The 23,121-nt window shown below is 35.6% G+C and overlaps 1 protein-coding gene across 1 annotated transcript; it reads left to right on the forward strand.

The window, feature by feature from the left end:
- Positions 1 to 1,643: 1,643 nt before the first annotated feature.
- Positions 1,644 to 22,373, forward strand: LOC105618859 (E3 ubiquitin-protein ligase HUWE1). The gene is made up of 43 exons (XM_012200392.1): positions 1,644 to 1,688; positions 1,995 to 2,213; positions 2,340 to 2,579; positions 2,647 to 2,709; positions 2,817 to 3,041; positions 3,509 to 3,780; positions 3,861 to 4,137; positions 4,292 to 4,936; positions 5,044 to 5,313; positions 5,420 to 5,929; positions 6,033 to 8,680; positions 10,267 to 10,507; positions 10,589 to 10,742; positions 11,112 to 12,345; positions 12,892 to 13,033; positions 13,121 to 13,226; positions 13,307 to 13,594; positions 14,062 to 14,206; positions 14,433 to 14,574; positions 14,650 to 14,776; positions 14,857 to 15,006; positions 15,528 to 15,671; positions 15,755 to 15,946; positions 16,153 to 16,408; positions 16,467 to 16,682; positions 16,761 to 16,989; positions 17,075 to 17,255; positions 17,441 to 17,813; positions 17,889 to 18,065; positions 18,198 to 18,819; positions 18,951 to 19,123; positions 19,229 to 19,410; positions 19,587 to 19,646; positions 19,735 to 19,827; positions 20,044 to 20,171; positions 20,290 to 20,533; positions 20,604 to 20,879; positions 20,965 to 21,153; positions 21,241 to 21,428; positions 21,506 to 21,639; positions 21,734 to 21,899; positions 21,976 to 22,166; positions 22,271 to 22,373. Exons 1-43 carry the CDS (start codon positions 1,644 to 1,646, stop codon positions 22,371 to 22,373), a joined length of 12,660 nt encoding a protein of 4,219 aa, XP_012055782.1.
- The last annotated feature ends 748 nt before the right edge of the window (positions 22,374 to 23,121 follow it).

A 23,121-nucleotide genomic window follows, 5' to 3' on the forward strand; every position in this document is an offset into this window, starting at 1 on the left:
TAATGGATTTTTGCCATTAGTAATAAATCATTGGAAACTTCCAAGCTTTAATAAAAAATCTTAGGCATTTTTATGTTTTTTATGTTTTCATTTATCCACAATTTTTTTACCTATTGATTATTCTACCTAAGTTTTAAGAGTTGTTGAAACAAAGGACACTTTATATAGCAAATACTATTAAAGAAATTAATTTAATTTTTTAAGTAAAACTTTAAATAATGATTACTAAGGTGCCTAATACTTTTGACTAAGAGTATATATAGTTTCGCAACTACATGCACATCATTATACAATAATTACAAATAAATAAGCTTTATTCTCTTGTTCAAACTTTTCTAAATACACATGGTTATATATAAAAAAATCAAATGTCATTGCAAGATAGGGATTAGGATTCCTCTATATATGTATCAATCTGTAATTTTGTTTTTTAATGCTGAAATTTTTAAACTAGTGTAAGAAGCATTCTTTAGCGTACACTGAAGTATTTTTTATTGCAGAGCTGGTGTCAACGACATTAGCACACACTCTTTCTTTATTGCAGTATATGAACAGTAATGAAAAGTTCACTGAACTTTCGGTTACACTAGGACTAGAGTTAGTTAGTGCGGCAGTGCAGGGTACGCGGAAATGGTGCGTTGCGTTCAGCAAAATACAACTTTTGTATATATATATATATATATATACAATGTTAATAACATTATGTCTAAATGTAATAATATATGTCATCTTCATCTTTTATATTTTTTCCATCATTATCTTCGATTAAGACTCTTTCTAATGGAATTGTAATTAATCTTCTTCATCTGATGAATAATCATCTGATGAATAATAAGTCTAATAATATGTCTGATCCGCCATGCACTATAACATTTTTTATTATCTACATATCTGCACTGTATTCTTGTTCAGTTCTAGTGCAATTCAGTTTCTAGTGCTGCGATAAACGATAAATCTTTTATAAATTTTTTAAATATTTTGTAATTTCTTTATTTACAGTTTAATCTATGCATGAGTTGTAGAAATCAGTCATACTACCATTAATTCTTCGTGCACCCTCGTAAATAAATTGTTAATGAAATGTACCCTCTCTCTTAGAAACTTGTATCTGATTAAATGATTTTAATAATTCTTTCACATTTCTTTTCATACGGAAGGGGAAATTTGTTTTCTAAAAATTTGTGGAATATCACTGACTGTTTAATATTGGTATTCAGTACAGTTGGCAATTATATGCATTTGGATATGCAATAGGACGATAAGAACACAATAGAAACATTATGTAATATTTATTTTGAATGAATTAAAAATGCTCGTTACTTAGAACTTTTATATCTTATGATATTAAGCCATTGTGATATAATATCTGGAATGTAGCAATTTTATTATAATACTATGACTTTTTTAATAAATAGACAAATTAATTAAGTTTTATAACATTCTTTCTTTTATTATTAATCGTATTAATGCAATGCTAGATATAGTATTACATTTTATTACATCAAGAACTTATAATATTTTATAACTATATATTTATTACTAAATTACTAATTTTTATAGAGTAAATCAGTCACTATAAAGTTTATGACGCAATATTTTTTATTTTAGATATTAAATTTACAAGGATTCGTTAATACATCAAAATGAAAATCGATCGCAGTAGATTGAAAAAATGCACTTCCGAAGTGGTAAGTATTTTGCACAATAAATATTTTAATGAAAATTGGCTCATTAAAATATACATTAAATGAAATTTAAGGAAAGATTACATAATTTCTTCTGTGTATGTATATGTATATGTAATTACATATCTATATATAAATGCATGTGTGTATAATTATTTCAATCATAGTAAGAGAAATTTTGATATGATTTCAATTTATAAACTAATTTCGATTAATTGTACATTATGTCTTGGAATAAAAGTTTCTAATACTCACGCATACTTTATTTATATTTAATTTGTTCAAATTATAATTATGTGTAACGTTTAGCCAGCAGAATGTCAGGCACTCATAAGCAAACTACGCTCTTGCTCGCATGCAGAGCTGCTAGAAGAACTAAAGCAGATAGATGCGTGGACATTTGGAAAATGCGAATTATTCCATTGGATTGATGTCTTAGATCTCAGTGACAGTATTTTAGAAGAAGCTGCAGCAAGAAGTCCAGATAATCCATGGGAATTAGCATGCGATCTTCCTCAGAATCGAGAGGTTTATTTAATAATTTATCTCTATTAGCATCAACTGATTAAAATATGTATTACTCTGAATGTATAGTTTTACATTAAAAGTCTTAAAATTAATAAAATAATTCATATATGGTTTTTAACTTGATAGGCAAAAGAGCTGCTTCTTTGGGTTCTCCACTTCACAACATTGTTAATTGAACATTCATTTTCACGGCATTTGTACAACAGCATGGAGCACTTGGTTACTTTACTATCAAGTTGTAACATGAATGTAGTCCTTGGTGTATTAAATCTTCTGTACATGTTTAGTAAACGCAGTAATTTTATTACACGTCTAAATAGTGACAAACGGCAAGCTTTGCTCAGCAGGCTTATACATCTAGCTGAGGTCAGTAACCTTAATTTATATTTATATTTAGCGATATAATTTAACTCTATTAAATAATAACTTACAGAGTTGGGGAGGAAAGGAAAACGGTTTTGGTTTAGCAGACTGCTGCAAGGAATTTCCAGAAAAAGTAAGCAATGTGCACATTTTATTACTATATGTAATAATGTGTAACATGATACAGTTTTATTAATAATATTATATATGTATAATATGTACATATTTTTTATTTTATAGCCATTTCCAGCAAGTGCTACAACGTTACACTTTGAATTTTATGCGGAAAATCCGATTGTAACGGAGCTATCGACAACTGGTACATCACTCTCTAGTACAAAGAAAGTTGGTCAAATGAATCTTGTAACATATATACATATAGAAAATGTTGATAAACTCGGAAAAACCCCAGCACAGATTATGAATGATCTGTTAAAAGTTTATAATGTTCCTCAGGAACGACAAGTAAGGTTTAGAATTTTTTTTTCCATGTAAATGATATGATTTGTAGGCTGCATTCTGGGAATTTTCAACGCTAATGCGTCATTCAATTTTTATCGTTTATTAGATGTACAGTACAGTGCATTAATTCGCTGGGTCATAGTAGCGGCTCGACTTATCGAAAATAAGAAAATGCAGTACTAAAAAGTTAATAAAAAATTCTTAGAGTTCTATGAGAAGAAAATAAATGATTTTTGTCTCTTGTTTTTCTGTAAAGTTGATAGTATTTGAGTAAAAAATCAACATCGATAAGCCGAACCACTACTATGATCCACGAATTAATGCACTGCAATGTATGTGAAACTTTATATACATAAAAATTAGATATAAAAAAAAACAAAGATAGAATGTGCTGATAGTGCTGAAAACGCGCTCCAAGAGATTGTAGCCAGAGAGATATTTTTTAACGCATTAAAATATGTTATTCTTAGATGGCTCTATTGACACATATAAGATTAGCGCATAGTTTTTCGGATTATCGAAGACGATTGCAGTGCGTGCAAGCTCGGCTTCAAGCTTTATCCGTACTTGTATACAGCAACGCGTTGCAGGAAAATGCGCACAGTCTTCTTCACGCTGGACTTCTTGAAGAGCTTGTGGAACTGTTGGAATTACCACATACTCACCTTGTTGAGATACGCGCGGCAGCGTTGCGTACTCTTACGAGCATTATACATTTAGATCGGAATCCACACTTCCCCAAGTAAGTATACATATTTTTCTATTTCATAAGAATTTGATATCTGATATAGTATTTTAATCTTTATTTTTATGTGATTCCAGAAAACCAGGTTCACGATTGAACATGATTATTGATGTCACTGGAGCTAGCTCGTATCACGGCTTTCTACCTGTTTTGGTTCGTACTTGTATAACAACGTTAACCTCACCACAACCAGATGGTCAATCATTTCCTCTCCCGCTTGCGACAGCCTTGTTTAGTTTTTTGTATCATCTTGCAAGTTACGAAGCGGGTGGAGAGGCTCTTGTAAGTTGTGGTATGATGGAGAGTCTTTTGAAAGTCATCAATTGGCCGGGAAGTGAACTGGAACATATAACGGTACTGTTTAACAGAATATATAATACATTCAATATTAATTTACAATTCGATATTAATAATAACAAAAATTATGATTTACTAAATTTGCGTTTTACATTCTATTTGTAAAATATATTCAATCTTATTTATTCATTTCTTTTTTTTTTTTTGTCAGTTTGTAACAAGAGCAGTGCGTGTCATAGATTTAATAACAAACATAGATATGCAAGGTTTTCAAACTCATAGTGGTTTAGCTAGTTTTATCAACCGTTTAGACATGGAAGTTAATGTGTGTCGGAAAGAACAGCCGTTCGAAATAGAGCCACTGCTCTATCAGGATGCACCACAAATCTCACGTGAAAGATCGATAGAAAGGGAAGAAGGCTCTTCCACATCACGTCGGGAACACGAGACTTTCGATGAACGAGAGGAATCGTCTAATCCTATGGAAATATCAGAAGATGAAAATACAGTTGCCAAAGCAGATGAGAAGAACGAACAGCAGCCAGACTATTCTGCTGCCAAGACCGGCAAAACGTGTTTACCACAACGAGCAGCACTCCTGAAATCAATGTTGAATTTTCTCAAGAAAGCAATTCAGGATCCGGCATTTTCTGACAGTATACGACATGTTATGGAGGGTACATTACCATCATCTCTGAAGCATATTATAAGTAATTCAGAATATTACGGTCCTTCGTTATTCTTACTTGCTACTGACGTCGTGACTGTGTATGTTTTCCAAGAACCGTCATTATTATCGTCTCTACAAGACAACGGCTTGACTGATGTTGTACTTCATGCTTTACTCATAAAAGAAGTGAGTGTAAATAATTTATATTTAATTTTGTGTTTTTCATAATAATAGAATATTTTTCATGATATGATACCAAAAGCGTTTTTAATAATTACTATGTCATGTAACAGGTTCCTGCTACTAGAGAAGTATTGGGCTCTTTACCTAATGTGTTCAGTGCTCTGTGTTTAAATCAACGCGGTCTTGAATCCTTTGTGAAACGGCGACCATTCGAACGCTTATTTAAAGTACTTCTCTCGCCTGTTTATCTTTCGGCAATGCGACGGCGACGAAGCGCCGATCCATTAGGTGATACAGCTTCAAATTTAGGTAATGCCATGGATGAGCTAATGAGGCACCAACCAAGTTTAAAAGTTGATGCTATTGGAGCAATCATTAAGGTATTAATTAAATAAAAATAAAAACTGCGTTTTCTAATAATTAATTTTGTTATTGTACATTGCATTTCCCAAATTATTTTTATTCGTCTTTTTTTTTACCTATTAGTTACTCGAAGAATTGTGTGTATTGGGCTGTGATCCACGATACATATGCTGGCGTGCCGCTAGTAAATCTGAAAATTCACCATCAAACACGGCCTCTGGAAATCGTCAAACATCTGGTCAATCAGTCGGTGTTGGAGTAGGAGACTCTGGTGGCGGTGGTGGAGGAGGCGGCGGTAGCAGTAGTGACGAAGAAGAAGAAGATGAGGAAGAAGCTAGTACAAGTTCGCATCCTCAACGAGAAGAGCAACCTAGCATGTCACCTCAACAGCCTGGACCGCCACCTCAACCAAGAGAGAAGACTCCCATTGCTTTAGTGGAATATATTCACAATGTTATGAAATTTGTGGATGCTATACTCAGCAACAATTCAACTGATGATCATTGCAGAGAATTTGTTGCTCAAAAGGGACTCGTTCCATTATTATCGATTTTGGGTCTACCTAATTTACCTGTTGATTATCCTGTCGCCCAAGCGGCCCAATCTGTAGCCTCTGTATGCAAAAGTATCTTGGTAAGTATTTTGATCTTTCCGTATAATTATTTTTTTATGCGTGTTTTTTAAATGCATATTTTTTAAATGTAACTATATTACAAATATAATTTGATATTTACAGAATCTCGCACATGAACCATTAGTACTAAAAACAGGTTTGTCACAATTAAATGAAGTGTTAAATTTATTGAAACCACTTCACAATAATTTAGAATCCCCTGGCGCCTCTGTTTTGTTACACGAACTTGCGTCAGCTCCAAATCTGGAAACCGCATTTACAAGCGACACTGCTACGCCTTTGTTACACGCTATGAATGCAGCCCATGGATACGTAGTGATGTTTGTTCATGTTTGCCGTACTAGCCAAAGTGATATCCGAAATCTTTCTATGAATCACTGGGGTTCCGAATTAGGCTTGACCGTCCTCAAAGGTTTGTCGGAGCTTTATATGTCTCTCGTTTGGGAGAGTACATTACTCCTCGCGTTATGTAGCGAGGATATTATTCCGGCCGGATGCGAATTTGGCAAAGAAGATATGGATAAATTGATGCCACCCGAGTTAAAAACCGAGGGCGAACCTTCGGTCTCTTGGTCCGCTAGTATATCCTCGGATATGGGAAGTAATGGGATGACTACGGCCATGGAAGCTCTTAGCACAGATCCGCCGCCGGTGCCGATGGAGGTAGATGACAAACCAAATGTAAACACCGACAAGCCCAACAATTATCAGTTAAAATATATCAAACCTTTACTTGGCGCTTCTTCAAGACTCGGCAGAGCGCTTTCAGAACTATTTGGTCTACTTGTCAAACTTTGCATGGGTTCTCCCGTAAGACAACGTAGAGGACAGCAAATGCCTCTAACGCCTACGTTGCCCTCTCAGGCAGCGCGAAGTGTTGCCACTGCATTGAACTGCTTATTGACACGCGGGTTATCGTGGGATAAATTACCCCCATCACCGATTCCCAAATTTAAACTAACTTTTCTCATATGTTCAGTGGGATTTACATCACCGATGCTTTTTGACGAGAAAAGGCATCCTTATCACCTGATGCTTCAAAAATTTGTCAAATTGAATGGTCAAAATGCATTTTTCTCTACCTTTCATTGGGCTTTATCAGGTGGAGGCCATTTTGCGTTATCTGAAGGATTGGAACATCCGAATCTACCCGATGGAACTGGCGAGTTCTTGGATGCCTGGCTGATGCTGTTGGAGAAAATGGTTAATCCTAAGGCTATCTTAGACTCACCCCACGTGGTCTCGTCAAAGTGTACGGGAATATATAAAGTATGCGAGACATTCGATCCAATAAGATATCTCATCGATATCCATAAAAAAGCTTTCGAGGCAGTGATGCTGATGTGGGGTAAAAAACCACTCAAAAATTATGGAGCTCGCATGACAGAATCTATTTTATCGATTTTACGACATATTCTACGTGGTGAGAAAATCATCAAGGAACGCACGGAAAAGGAAGAAAGCGGAGACAATGCGATAGCTAGTGGTAGCGGTGCGAGCAGCGTTGGCAGAAGTGGTGGATCTGATCGTCGTGATGAACCAGAGGCGGATGTCAATCCGGAATATTTGAGACAACTGATGGATATGGGCTTCAGTCGAGCACATTGTATAGAAGCGTTATTGCACACGATGACGGTAGAACAGGCAACCGATTATCTTCTAACAAATCCTGCGACTCTACGTAGACCCGATGCTCCAGTAAGCGACGCCAGTGGTCAAGGTTTGATTATGGATTTGGAATTGGCGGACGACGATCAGATAATGCATGCTATTGCAATGTCGCTCGGCGATACAGATACGCGTAAGATTTCGGGCATTGAAGAAATTCCTTCTCGCGAAACGACCATCACCGAAAGTATAGACGAATTTACACGTAGTGCACTTGGGCAATGTCTTAATCTATTAGATCTCATGCCGGACACAGTGTATAGAATTTGCGATCTGTTAGTGACCATCACCAAGAGAAATGGCGATGAGTGGCGGGATGATACGTTACGGCAGTTGATACGCGAGGTCGGACGTCTAGTGGATTATCTGATTGACATCGCCGAGAGTCAGGATGAAAATGCCGGAGCCCGATTGGTGGAGTGCGAAGAAGCGAATAAACTTTCTGGCCGCCTTTATCTCTATACTCTGTTCTTTGAAGGTTCATTTCAGGAGATGCGAGTGCCATGTGCTCTTATAGTGGAAGAATGCGCGATACTTGACAAACTCGTACGGTTGTTGGTGGTGAGCGAAGCTCCGCTCACCGCGAACAAGAATAGAATCGCTAAAGACTGCAAGGATACTAGCGCTGTGTTGAGCATGAAGACACCAAAGTGGTTAGCGCCTTTGTTACTGCTTATCGACCGGCTGGAAAAGGTGGCCTCTCTTACGCAACGAAAGCAGATGATGCACAAGATCACGACCAAATCGTGGAAGTGGTTTGACTTAAGTACTGGAAAATGGACCCCTTATTCGCCTATGAATAATCGAATCATCAATGACGCATATTGGGCAGGCGAGTCCAGTGTACGAATATCATGCAGTCGACGCCGATATCTCATCACCTTTTCCTGCATGACACAAGTGAACGAAGATAGCGATAATAGACGGCCCATCACGATGGGCTTCAAGCTCAGCACGGATAAGGAGGATGGTGGTTCGGGTTCCGATTCAAATATGGATACCGATGAGAGTCCGGTAGGAGAGGAAAGACGAAATACAGTGGTCCAAGGATTGGATCCTAGTATAGCACCGAGTATTGTACGGTGAGAAATACATTAATAGGTACAAATATGTAATGTAATAATTTAGACCTTGAAAAAAAAGTAGATAATTTTATTACATTGCGATATATTATGATGCTGTATAATTAATTAACATATTAATGCTTTTCTATGTTTTCTATGTTTTCTATATTATTTTTCGTAATGTTTTGTGTGATCATGCATTACATAGGATCATAAAAAATTTTTGAAATAAAACACATCAGAATAGCTGTTTCTTAAATTTTGGGTCGCTGAATCCGAATTCGTAAACCATTTTATTCCATAACTTCTAGTTTTTTAGATAATTGAGAAAAATGATGGAAAATCTGTGAAAAATTGAAACGTTTGAAAAAAGAGCAAAAGTAAATATGACATTAAAATCGCAAAATTGATTTGAATGTATCTTGGTAAGTTGAACAAGATGTACAAAACAAAATTTGCTTTACTAATAATGTTTGAGATGACATAATGATGGCATAAATAAGTTGGTTGAAGTACATTGTGCAATCTGTACGATCTGCGTGAGTAGAAAGTTTTTTTAGCTTTAGAAACGAATAATTTTTTTTAATTGTTATTTTTGAAAGATAACAATTAAAATATCCATTTCTGGAGCTGAACAAATTTTCCATGACTTATACAGATCATTGTTTGTTGCACAATGGTAGCTACCGATTTGTTTTACGATTTGTTAAACTACATAGTACTCAACATTAGTAAAGCAATATTTTTTTGTTTCTTACACTTTGTGTATAATCAAAATATATTTAAATTAATTCTGTAATCGCATTTTAATGTCATATTTGCTCTTTCCTCAAACGTTTCAATTTTTATAGATTTTTCCATCATTTTTCTCGATTATCTAAAAAACTGGATATGATGGAGCAAAACGGCTTACGAATTCGAACTAACCGATCCAAAATCTACGTGGGTCGTTTGATAAGTTTGGTAAATTTCCATGAAATGGCGCTACAATTCATTTGATGACGCGACATCTCGAAAGATCCACTCTTCGAACCCTTTCAGGCCAAATTTCAGCCAGAAAGGATGCATAGTTCACGTTTGGTAGTAGGCTCATTTGAAGTAGGCTGTCTCAAAGTCTGCAAAATACTCATTGACGGCGACAATGACTTCCTCATTTGACGAGAATTTCCCACCGAGCCAAATTTTTAAGTTTGGGAACAGAAAGAAGTCACACGGGGCCAAATTCGGAGAATAGAGTGGATGAGGAATCAATTCATAGCCCAATTCGTAGTTTTGTCATTGCAACAGTCGATTTGGTGCGCCAATCTCGCTTCAAATGACTACCAAACGTGATCTATGCATCCTTTCTGGCTGAAATTTGACCTGAAGGGATTTCGAAGAGTAGATCTTTCGAGATGTCGCGTCATCAAATGGATTGTAGCGCCATTTCATGGAAATTTACCAAACTTATCAAACGACTCACGTATAATAACACTTATTCTGATTTGTTTTTCAAAAAACAAAATTTGTTCATAGTTTTGTACATAGTATTATACGAAATACATTTTATAAAATTGAATTAATAAAGAGTAATAAACATCTCATAAATATTATTTATATTGCAGCGCGTGTGTAAAATTTTTGGCAATCCCAGTCGATCGAGACGCGTTACACGCTGTATTGAAAGTATGCCTACGGCTGACGAGAGATTATCGGAATGCAGAGGTATTTGCGCGGGAAGGTGGTGTTAAGTTACTCCTCGAAATGACACAAATGTGCAGTTTTACCGGCTGCATCAATTTATGTACATTACTGATACGACATACCCTTGAAGAGCCACGCACACTTCGCCTTGCGATGGAAAAGGTACTTTGTGTGTTGTGTTTATATTTTCAATACAATTTCGTGTAATCCATTTATGTAACAATTCGTCCAATTTTGTTCTAGGTCATTCGTGCGCGCACACAGAGTAACATACCTCCTGCATATAAAGAGATACTTTTTATGACGCGGCAGATCAGCAGCGCTGTTTGCCGTAATCCAGAAGTATACAAAGAAGTGTGCGAAAATATCCTTAGAGTTGACATAAGTTGCTTAAAAAGTGAGTTTCAGTTAATGATGCTTCAGTTAGGATTTATTTAACCCCTTCAGATTTACTTGAGCGCACATTGTAATGTACATCAAATTTGAAGATATTATCCGTTGGAATTATTTAATTTTGTTGACATCATCTAAGATTTATCTGATGTACGTAATAATATGTTGAAAAAATAGTCAAAATTTGAAAAAAATTAATTATTTATTTAAATACGCATGAATTGAATCAAAAGAATTTTTTTAACATAGTTTCCCAATAAAATCAGGTCTAAAGAGGTTAAGTAATATAATAATAATTTATAATTAATAAAATAATAATTTAACTTGTATTAACTTCTTATTTTGTTTTAAAATTATATCTTTTATTTTGCAGAAGATGATATTGACAATAGGCTAGTCGTGAAAGCCTTACCTCCTAGTCACTCTCCAGCATTACCGATGGTAGAAGAAATATCTGTAGGTGTTATTCGTGATATGTTGAACGCATTGATTAAGCCAATGCCAATGTTGTCGGATGATGGATCAGCAACTCCAACAAGCCCCGAAAAGAAGACATCACATACGACAACTCTATCGATGGGTAACACATCATCGTCGGCATCGTCATCACGGCGAGATGTACTGAGAAATAATGCAACAACCACTAACGATCCCTTGGACGACGACGATCAAGTGTCGCAAATTATTCCTCTAAAAATCTATACCGATCTCGGTAATAACAGCAAGGTAGAACCGGAGGAGGCAAAGAAGCCTATTTTAACAAAATCTGCGATATTAAAGATATTGGCAGAAGCTGTAAGATCTTATGGCGCTGTAGCTAGTCTTATAACCGAACATACGTATAGAGCTGGACAAAGTGAGATGGTATCTGAAGACACGACGGCTTTAGCGTTCTTGCTAGATAAACTTTTGCCAATGTCGCCGGAAAATTCGGGCGATCGAACGTGCAGCAGCATGGCGAGAATGTTGATTGCTGCGATAGCTTCGTGTAATCATTCGCCGGACGTACAGACGACTTTGGTGACGGAAGTGAAGGCAGCTTTGACGAGAACACTCGCACTTCCGGAGAGTTCTGAGAAGCACGCGCAGCTTCAGTTATTAATCGGACTGATCTCTACCATGATTGATAGTTGTCCGCCAAATATGTCACATACTCAGCTGAGAGCTTCTTTGAGAGCCCATCAATACAATAACATTAATTACATCGTCAGAATAATGCTCAGAAAGGGTATAATTACCGACTTGGCCAAAATACCACACAGTCTCGACTTATCGAGTCCGAATATGGCCGGCACGATTAACGCCGCGTTGAAACCATTAGAGACCTTATCGCGCATTATCAATCAACCAATACCGGGTGCGATCAATAACAAATTTACAAAGCCGAAAAATAGGACAGTCCAGGAAGAACCGATTGGAGAACAGACAGGCACTACGACCTCCGAAGCTACGCATGCCGTGGGAGAGGAAGTGAATGAGGACGCAGAGAACACTGAGCATGATATCTCTGTAACAGCTGAAAGCTTGGAACCGACGTCAGAGAGTCAGGTACATGAAGAAGGAGACGAGGCTGCACTGGAGGATATCATGGATCAGCTTCTCGAAAGGTAACGAGATGCAAATTAACAAATAATCAAATTTCGATGAATGTCATGCAATTCAAATAAAGTGTACAAGTAAATTTAATTTTATGTTTGATTAAGATATATTTATGCAGTATAATGACATCAATATGGCAGATAAAAAAATATTCAATATAACCGTGATGAATGAAATAAGATGATATGCTCATACATATGATGGTAGATATATCGCAGTGATGAATGTCTCCCATTTTAAGAGATATTAGCAAAGTACTCTTCTTCTCGGATTGTATTTTTATGCGATTTTATTTTGTAATATACACCTGTAAAATTCAATTATATAATTTATATCAAACTCAAACACATGTGTGTATACATATATATGCATATATTTTTTAAATTTAAACATTTAACATGATATATATATTTTTAAATTTAAATATATGTTTTTTTTTAGTTTATGTGTATTTTTGTTTTTTGTTTATGTATTGCACACGTTCGCGAATCTTTTTTTATTTATTTTCATAGCCCTTCAAGTTTATGAAAGCTACAGTACTTATAATCAAGTAGTGTACTGTTTTCCAGGGACGGCTCGGCCGTGGCGGAAGAACCATCTTCTCGCCCGCATAGGCCAATGGACATCGATGATGAAAGTCTCGCAATGCGTGACGCAGAGGGCGATTTCGATCCAACTCGAGATACCACAGTAAGAGTAACGTCACTTTTTTCATTTTTCTCAAGTAATTGATATTTTTCGTTTTATTTTTTTATAATTTACAATGAATTTTATTCATTACAGGAGGACTTAATGAGCTCGGACTCTGACTCCGATAGCAATCCATCTGATGATAATGAGGACGAGGTGCAGGACGATGAGGACGAAGAGGAGGAAGAGGAAGATGATGGTAGATATTTTTGATACATAATAAAACCACAACCGAGATAGAAAGAGATAATATATTTTTTATCTTTATTTATGTTATAGGTGAAGAAAATGAAGAAGAAGAGGAAGAAGAGGAGGAAGGATCATCCAATTATGAAGAAGATGGAATAGAATTTTACGAGGATGTTGGAGAGGGTGGTGTTTTTCGTATGTTTCCCTCTTCTGAGCGCGATGGTGGTAATGTCGTAATGATACAACACAACATTGAAAATCAGGACATTGCGAATACGTCGACGCCAGTTAATACACGACCTAGTCTTCCATGGAATACCACATTCCCGTTACCATTAGGTCTGTTTGAAGAGCCGCCTGCAGGTTCTGAGAACAATGGTAAATAGGAGCGAAAATAGATAATTACAGTCGGAAATTCCCTTGTTCTTGATTAATCGAAACCGAATCTCTCTGTTCTTAACTTCAAGGTCTGTTTTTTTTCTACTCCAAATTCCGAACTAGTGTATACTGGTGCAATAAATTAAAGTGAGACAGAAGTTTAGTTTGTTTCACTCTAACTTGTACTAGTTCAGGACTAATTCAGAATTCTTCGAAAAAAGAACAGATCTTCAATTTCTTCAATTTTCATGTAATACAATATATTGCTAAAATAGATTTTCATCAGTTTTCATATACGTATAGAATAGAATCCGTAATCTCAGTTTATGAAAGTAGATCAGTTGGTTGAGAATAGGGAGTTTCGATATGAATGATCGACTGTGTTTTTTCTCTCCTTTTTTTTCTTTATCTTTTATTTAATTTCTTGCATGATTCTAAGATGTATAATTCCAATAATTTTGATGCAGGTATCAGTACTCATCCATTATTGATATCGCAAGGAAGTTTGGACACTGCAAGTACTAGAACGCGTGTTTTACGACGTGCTAGACAATATCAGTACCTTCAGTTATCCAACCCACGTAGTTCAAATCCACCTGTAATATTACAAAGGTATATATTTATATATTGGTAAAAGATTGTGTTTTGTAAATAAGTAAATATTAGTCTAATTATTTAATATACTTGAAAACAATAAAAATCAGAACAACAAGGGAATAGGTATTGAAAATCGTATACTGATATTTAAAAGAAGTTACTTAATCTTAAAAGATTACAAAAGTTATTTAAAAAGACAAATGTTAATTATAGTTTTCTCTAATGTGTACATGGTATATAGACTCTTAGGTCCGGCTGCACAGACTCTCCCTTTATCCGCCAGTCAAGTTTTAGCATCAAGTTTTAGAGATACACGTGTTGTTGTAATGGATAATGGATTGGGAATATTTACTAATCAAGAGGAAGAGCAAATCGATTATGTTGTACGTACATAATTGTGCAATACGAAAATATAAATATTAAAAAATATAAGTTGTAACTCTCAATTTTATCGTTAGGATCAATCTGGATATCTTTTTGGTCCAAGCCTTGCAGCAACTTTGAATAATATACCAACCGCGTTACATTGGTGGATCGAAGAGAGCAAGCAATTAGACGGAGATTCTCAACCGGATTGTTGCGTTGGTGAGAACAAAAGCATTTGTTATTGTTAATTTTATATTTTTATGTACATAGTAGTTTTGTTAATTTTTTATGTCGGATAGGTGTTGTTCATAAGCTGATACCTGGACTAGAAAAACACAGGAATGCCGAGCTTGCCGAACGCAAAGAGAAACGTAAAAAACAACATGGATCAGAAAAAGAGAATGAAAAGGATAATAAAGAAGAAAAAGAACGTTCAAATACTACCGATGGTAAATATGCTCCCATATATTTTTCTACACTTATATATACATGTACGTATACGACAATAGTTCTTAGCGTGACACAAAATGCCACAAGTATGAAACTGCTATAATTTTAGAACATTATAAGTTTGATCTTACACAGAGCTACTGTTAAAATTTTAGATAGATGCGTTCATTAGTTTCTTTGTTTCGGTCTAATGAAACGCAATACTTGCTAAATCTATTAATGGAATTTTGTGACTGAAAGAAATTGAAAAAAATGTGCATTGTCATGATGGAATGGAGAATCGGTTGCTTTATAGGACCGAGACAAAGAAATTAATGAATGCATCTGAAATTTTAACAGTATTCCTGTGCAGAATCAAACTTGTCTAAAATTATAGCAATTTGAGACTTGTCAATGGCGTCATTCCAGTGTTAGGCCGAGAACTTTTCGAACTTATCCTCGCGTATATATACATAATTAACGATGAAAACGATTTAAAAATACGATAATACAATTCCTTAAACTGCATCTGATATTTTAGTTACATTGCCCAATTTAACATTGGATGAACAACGATCATCAGCATCAACTTCACTACGAACCGATGTCACTCCGCTTGTTGCTGGAGAAGGAACTGCGGTAGAAACAACAAGACAGGAGCGCACTCCGGAAGAGGACATAATCGGTATAGCTATATACGCAAGACAATATTTTTTATTTATTTTTACTGTTCTAGACGCGTGTTTGTATGTATTTTTTACATACTAGATGTAACAGGTGAAATGGAAGTAACGGTTCAAGAGGATGAGGAACGACCACCTCCACCACCGCCAGAAGAACAGTCGGTCTCCGATAGTCGTGATCCTCGCACGGCAAATCGAAATCCCACGTTAGAGTTGGCTGAAAGTATCGTCGATTCTGTGCTTGGACCGTGTACTTCTGAAGCGACCATTAGATTAAGTAATATTACTATTTTATTAAAAGTAATTAAAATCGTCCATTTATAACGCTATTATACATATCTCTTATTTTTGTGTTATTTATATCGTGGATCGAATGCAAGTGATTACTTTAGAAATTGGGATCTTTTGCACTCAGACCGATTAATTGTCTTTATTGCTAAGTTATTGTTAAGATTCTGTGTACTAATATTCTTCTGTCATTAGACCTACATGTGTCTAATGACGCGCCTACGCATCTTGCTTCAACAGGACAGCCTGGGCGAAGTAACGTAGAAACAGCGAATGTTCCTGAATCATCATCTAATCGCACTCCGGCTACACCATTAGTAGTAGATTTTGGTCAAGAAACTAGCGAGGATCTGTCGAGGGAGAGTAGTGATTCGGCTGATTGGATTCGCAGACTCTTGACAGACGACAGTCAATGTCGAACAAGCGACATTGATTTACGGCGTGAACGAAAGTAAGTATGCACATGTGAATACAAATTACAGCAGTTTTAACATAAAATGTCATTGTAGTGCCAACGTTGTCAATCAGGATCCAACGTCGTCAATTACGGCCGAGACCACTACTACGGCAGGGACCTCGGAACAATCGTCACAGCAACCGTCGCAACAGCAACCACAGCAACAATCCAGTAATCAGGAGCAACAACTACCGGACGGTGTGGATCCGTCGTTCTTGGCTGCTCTGCCTGAAGATATGCGCGACGAAGTTATTGCCGAGCAGCTCAGGTCAATTGATGATCTTATTCGTATGTTTATATATAGAGGGGATAATATGTAAATACTAATAAAATAATATGTCGGCAGGCTGCAACGTATGAGGCAACGCGCGCAGGCTTCTGTAGTTGAGGAGCTTAGCGGACCGATTGAAGTAAATCCTGAATTCCTAGCTGCTTTACCACCGGCGATACAAGAAGAGGTTTTGGCACAACAACGCATGGAACAGCAACGACATGCGGCCGCATCGGCGAATCCGGAAGATCCCGTGGATGCCGCTGCTTTCTTCCAAAATCTACAACCTTCCCTTCGACAAGCTGTTAGTATATATTCTCGGATTAATTTAATGTTTACCTTGATAGTGATGTTTCATTTCTACTTCTGAAGTTGAAATTTGTCTGTAGATCCTAACTGATATGGAAGAGTCTCAAATATCCGTCCTTCCACCAGATTTAGCTCAAGAAGCTCAAAACTTAAGGAGAGAGTGGGAAGCTCGTAATCGACACATGATGCAAGAAAGATTCCTCAATCATGTTAGCCAAAGCAATACTGCTCTCTCGAGTATATTAAGAAATTCTGGTAGAGGTAAGTTTCGGTTTTAAAATCATTTATTATAGATTATGCATAAAGTTTAACGTGGATAAAAAGTTTTATATATAAAATGTATACACATAATTTTAATAATTGTTCATAATATATAAAAACACAATTTTTATAATTTAATTGTAATTTTTTATTTTTATTTACAAAAATCGCAAATATATTTGTAGCTCGTGGAGGTGGTACTCGATATGCGATTCACGCCGTTCCACAACGATCTCAATGGAATACCTGGAACGCTCGCGGCGATACAAATATGGCTCACCAAGGCGCTGGCTTACGATTAAGAGGCCGGCAATTACTCGATCATGAATCGATGGCTTGCCTGCTTGTGTTATTATTTGTTGATGAGCCAAAAATTAACACGCTTAGGCTTCATAGAGTGATCAGAAATCTTTGTTATCACGGTAGCACAAGGGAGTGGATAGTGAAAGCATTACTAAGTATTATGGAAAGAAGTAACGATGAGAATAAGGATATAATGGCAGATTTCAGTGGAAAATTTAAGAGGAAAGGATTATTAAATGCTCCCATGGATTTATGGTAAAACTTTTCTTCGCTTAGAAATTGATTCTAAAAACATGTTTATTGTAACCTATCTTTTATCATTTATTTCAGTTCTCCAAAGATTTTTGACCAAAGAAATAACACACAATCATGGCTAAATATTAGTATCGATGCTGCACTCGGTTGTAGAGCAAATGTATTTCATATAGTACGTCATGCTGGTAAGAAATCTGAAAGGCAAGGTAATATTATTGCAATTCATCCGCAAGCTGCACCTACTGTATGCAGGTCAGTGTACTATCTTAAAAATATTTAGATTGAAATAAAATTTAATACAATTTATTAAAAATAATTTTCTCTTATTATTCTTTTTTTATTATTTCTATATAATGATAAAAACGTTTTTCTGTTTCATTACAGGCATACTTTAGAACTGTTGATTTCACTCGCTAAGAGTTTCCCTGGATATTTTGTGCCAATAAAATCTAAGGATTTAGACGATAAAGATAGTGGTAAGGAGAAGGACGTGAGTGGCAGTAAAGAGGAAGGCGGAGCGAAAAACAAATCGGCATCTAAAATAGGAAGAAGCGATCTTCCAGATTTCTGGGATTTGCTTCTGAAATTGGATTCGTGTGCATCCAAAAAAGGAAAATCAGTTGCGAGAACTCATTCGAATACGAATTTGGGGAGTGAGCCAGAACATGGCACAACTTCATTTGAAGCTTCCGCATTCGGCCAACTTATCTCGATGCTCAATTGGTCTGTGATTAAACGAAGCAGTCAATTGACAGATAAGTTATTGCGACTTTTGTCCTTGATCTCTATCGGTTTGACGGAAGTAAATCCTTACCGACGGCAAGAAGGTGGTGCAAAAAACAAGAAAATTGAAGTTAATAAGGATCAGAGCGTCGCCGCACCAGAAGGACACCTCAAGCTGGCCGTACAGGTTTTGACTAGTAAAAGTTGTTCCGAGGATGGACTTGAAGATGCAACTGCACTATTACTTAATCTATCTCATTGTCCTGATCCTACTAGACAATTAGTATGTATTGTATTCTTACATAAATTAATACAAATGATGTTAATATTAATATTAACATTAATATTGATATTACAACATTAATATAACGATACGATGTTAACATCTTTTCTTCTACCTATATTTTTTCCTAGATATTAAAATTACTTTTGGAAGGTGCGATGGAATTGGCAAATATGGTGTGTGAACATATCAATGATTTGATGATGGAATTAAAAGTTCTAAATCGTGAATTAAGTCGAAGAAATTCATTGGAGGATCAACCATCGACTAGTAGCGGGAATGGACGAGGAATTTTATTAGATAGGTAAAATATTCTTGTAGCACGTAATTAAATGTTAAAGCGTGTCAATTTTATACGCTTTGCATTCTCAAGAAGAAGCTAGACAGTAATAAAAAATGGTCTTTTTAGATTTACTAATGAAAATGTAGTCGTCACAGCACCGAGTAAAGTTAAAGCCGGAAGTGACCTTCAATTACCATCGATGGCTGCTCTCGTCAGTAAAACCTCTAGTCAGGCATTTTTTTTGAGAATACTTAAAGTTATTGTGCAAATAAGGGAAGCTGTGCGCTTAGCAAACACTAAGAAAACAAGTATGAGATATATATATGTGTATATGTGTTTGTGTGTGTGTGTGTGTGTGTGCGCGCGCGCGCGCGCGCGCGCGTGTATATATACGCCGTCATTATAATTTTATTTTGCGAACAATTTTTTATATTTTATTTATATTAAATTTACAATATTTACAAATTAAAATTTCTATTTCAAGCTAATCAAACAACAGTGACAGTGATGGATACAGGTACAACAAGCAATGCATCAGAAACAGGTATTTTTATATCTTTTTTTATCTTTTTTATATCTATAATTTTTCCTAAATCAATATTTGTACTAAAAATTAATATATCTTGTTATAGCCGCCGACAATGCAGACATCGACGTTCCTATGGATACAACACAAGCAAATACTTTAAGTCTTGAGAATTCAAAGACAGGCTCTTCTCGTAATGGTAAATCGAGCAGATTATTTTATTTTTGCTATAATAAGACGAATATTTTAATTCATAGATTGATCAATATCTCATATGTAAAAAAAATCCAACTTTGCTCAATAAAAACTGCATTTGCTGTCTATAATATATGATTGATTAATTAAAAAACGCTAACTATATCTGTTTTAACTTAAACTTATGTCTGTTTTATTATTATTATTATTATTATTTTAGACGAAGAGAAAACTGCACTTCCATTGCTGAGTGAGAGTTTAGTATTAGATAACTTATGGGAAACTCTTAGCGCTTGCTTACTTGAATTAGAATACACTCCTGATCACCATGCCGTCCTTGTTTTACAGGTAAAAAGTTTAAATTTATCACATTTTAAGAGCTTACTATCACCGAATTATTATATCGTCATTGTACTGATCATTACATTATTTGCGGTATAAATAGAAATTATATGTAATGTTGTAGCCTGCAGTAGAAGCATTCTTCTTGGTGCACTCATCTTCAAGTACGTCTCGAGATCGTGACAGTCGTCTTAATACAACTAGTGAGAATCGAGAAGTGGTACCAGACTTAGCACCAGTTTCTCCAATATATTCAGATAATGAAGGTACTTCTCAGTCGGAAGCTCCCACTAATGCTTCTTGGGATATCACACCAGCACCGCAGAAAACATTACCACCGGATCAACTAAAGTTCCTCAAATTTGCCGGTACGTATTAACTAATGATGAAACCATAGTTATTATTTTATTTAATGTAATATGTATCTTATTCGCACAGAAACACACAGAACCGTGCTCAACCAAATTCTACGACAAACGACTACACACTTAGCAGATGGACCATTTTCCGTATTGGTAGATCACACAAGAGTGTTAGACTTCGATGTGAAGAGACGTTACTTTAGAACAGAATTAGAACGGATGGACGAAGGTATACGTAGGGAAGAATTGGCAGTTCATGTTCGTAGAAGTCACGTTTTCGAAGATTCATTCAGGGAGCTTCACCGAAGAAATGCTGACGAATGGAAAAATCGCTTTTATATCGTCTTCGAAGGTCTAACATTTATCTTGATTGAGCAAGCTTGTACAAACTTCATAAATGTCGGCACTAAGTAATATTTTACTTTTCAATTTAAAAGGTGAAGAAGGGCAAGATGCAGGAGGATTGCTGCGAGAGTGGTATGTCATCATTTCGAGAGAAATCTTCAATCCAATGTATGCTCTATTCACCGTTAGCCCTGGCGATCGAGTAACGTACATGATAAATTCATCTTCACACTGTAATCCCAATCATTTGTGTTATTATAAATTTGTCGGTCGAGTAATTGGTAAGTATTCGATTTGATTTTCAACGGAGACAGATCAGATATAAGAAATAATTCTAAAATTATATAATTCTCATATTATTTTTGTAGCTAAGGCTATTTATGACAACAAATTATTAGAATGCTATTTCACGCGTAGTTTCTATAAACATATACTTGGCATACTCGTGAAACATACGGATATGGAAAGTGAGGATTATAGTTTTTATAAAGGACTCGTTTATCTTACGGAACATAATATTTCCGACTTGGGATACGAGTTAACGTTCTCCACAGAGGTAATAAAGAACAATTATTTCAATACATAATTTTTGGCTTTGTATTTCAATTACTAAATGCTTTGTGTTGCTTCTAGGTGAACGAATTTGGTGTCAACGACGTGCGAGATTTAATACCAAATGGACGTAATATAATTGTTACAGAAGAGACCAAACTTGAATATATTAGGCTCGTATGTCAAATGAAGATGACTGGAGCAATTCGTAAACAGTAAGTGGATTTAAAGTTTTGAAATCGAGTAAAAAGAATATTATTGTTTAATTACTTTTTATCCTATTTTTACATCTTAAATCTTCCTTCATAGATTAAATGCGTTCTTGGAAGGCTTTTATGATATTATACCCAAACGACTGATCTCTATATTTAATGAACAAGAACTTGAATTATTGATCAGTGGCTTGCCTAATGTAGATATTGAAGATCTTAAAGCAAATACCGAGTACCATAAATATACTGCTACGTCTTTACAGGTATATTTTGTATATCATATTTGAAAGGATTATATTTTATACCATATGTGTATTTTATCATTTTTCCAAAATGCAGATTCAATGGTTCTGGCGTGCATTACGAGGTTTTGATCAAGCAGATCGTGCCAAGTTCTTACAATTCGTTACTGGTACGTCCAAAGTGCCGTTACAAGGTTTCGCCGCGTTAGAAGGCATGAACGGTGTACAAAAGTTCCAAATTCACAGAGAAGATAGATCAACAGACAGGCTTCCATCTGCCCATACTTGGTAATTATACGAAAAGAAAATTTTTTTGTTTACATTTCCTTAAACAAGCTAAAATTAAATCGATCGCGAATTTATGAGGCTAAAACTGTATTCTCTAATTGTAGTTTCAATCAACTGGATCTACCAGTGTACGAGACATATGATAAATTACGTACAAATCTACTCAAGGCAATTCACGAATGCAGCGAAGGATTTGGATTTGCATAAGCTTACTGAAACGCTGTTATCGTATATTGTAGCAGTTTATCATGTGTTATTCTGCCTGTTCAGAGTAAAATACATTACGAGAAATTCACTCCTTACATAATCACGCGTTTATGCGTTCACGCGTCCAGTCGGTGACGTTCTGGTGACACGCTTGGTCTTCATTCAAGATCTAATGGAAAATTCGATATATACATATAGACGTATGGATATGTATATACGTATAACTAATTCTGATGTAATTACGTGAGAATAACTATCAATGATACCCAAAGCTAGGGTTTATTTTGTTGAAGAGGATCTTGGAAGAAGATGCTGAGCTTAACGATAATTCCCAACAAGGAAAGATAAGGAGAGATTAGTTCAGTTTTATGCGATAAGGATAAGCTAAAGATAAGATTCACACATAATTGTAATAGTTAGATACATTAGTTTGTCATAAGAAATAATATAGGATGAAAAAATGTAATATACTGCACTTTGAAGTCAGCGATGTTTTAACCGGTTCGATAGATTGAATAGAAAGCGGTGGGTAACGGTAGCCTGGTTCTTTACCAGAAAAAAAGCAGCAAAAAGTATAAGTCGATGAATGTTTGTGAGAATGAAAGAGAAATATGTGAGAGAGCGAGAGAGAGAGAGAGAGAGAGAATTTAATCGAGAGATACTGAGCCTAATTAAAAGATTTCAATATGAAAGCTGTCCTTCCCTAAAAACTGTATGGTTGTACGCACTATTAGTATTAATAATTGTA

The sequence above is a fragment of the Atta cephalotes genome (assembly GCF_000143395.1).
Source record: "Atta cephalotes unplaced genomic scaffold scaffold00018, whole genome shotgun sequence".
NCBI lineage: Eukaryota > Metazoa > Arthropoda > Insecta > Hymenoptera > Formicidae > Atta > Atta cephalotes.

Bases quoted from the DNA above. Each gene is read 5' to 3' on its own strand.
- LOC105618859 (XM_012200392.1), top strand. From the start codon at position 1,644: ATGAAAATCGATCGCAGTAGATTGAAAAAATGCACTTCCGAAGTG. The intron at 5,930-6,032 runs GTAAGTATTTTG...TGATATTTACAG, and splicing joins CTGTATGCAAAAGTATCTTG to AATCTCGCACATGAACCATT. The intron at 21,154-21,240 runs GTAAGTATTCGA...TTATTTTTGTAG, and splicing joins ATTTGTCGGTCGAGTAATTG to CTAAGGCTATTTATGACAAC.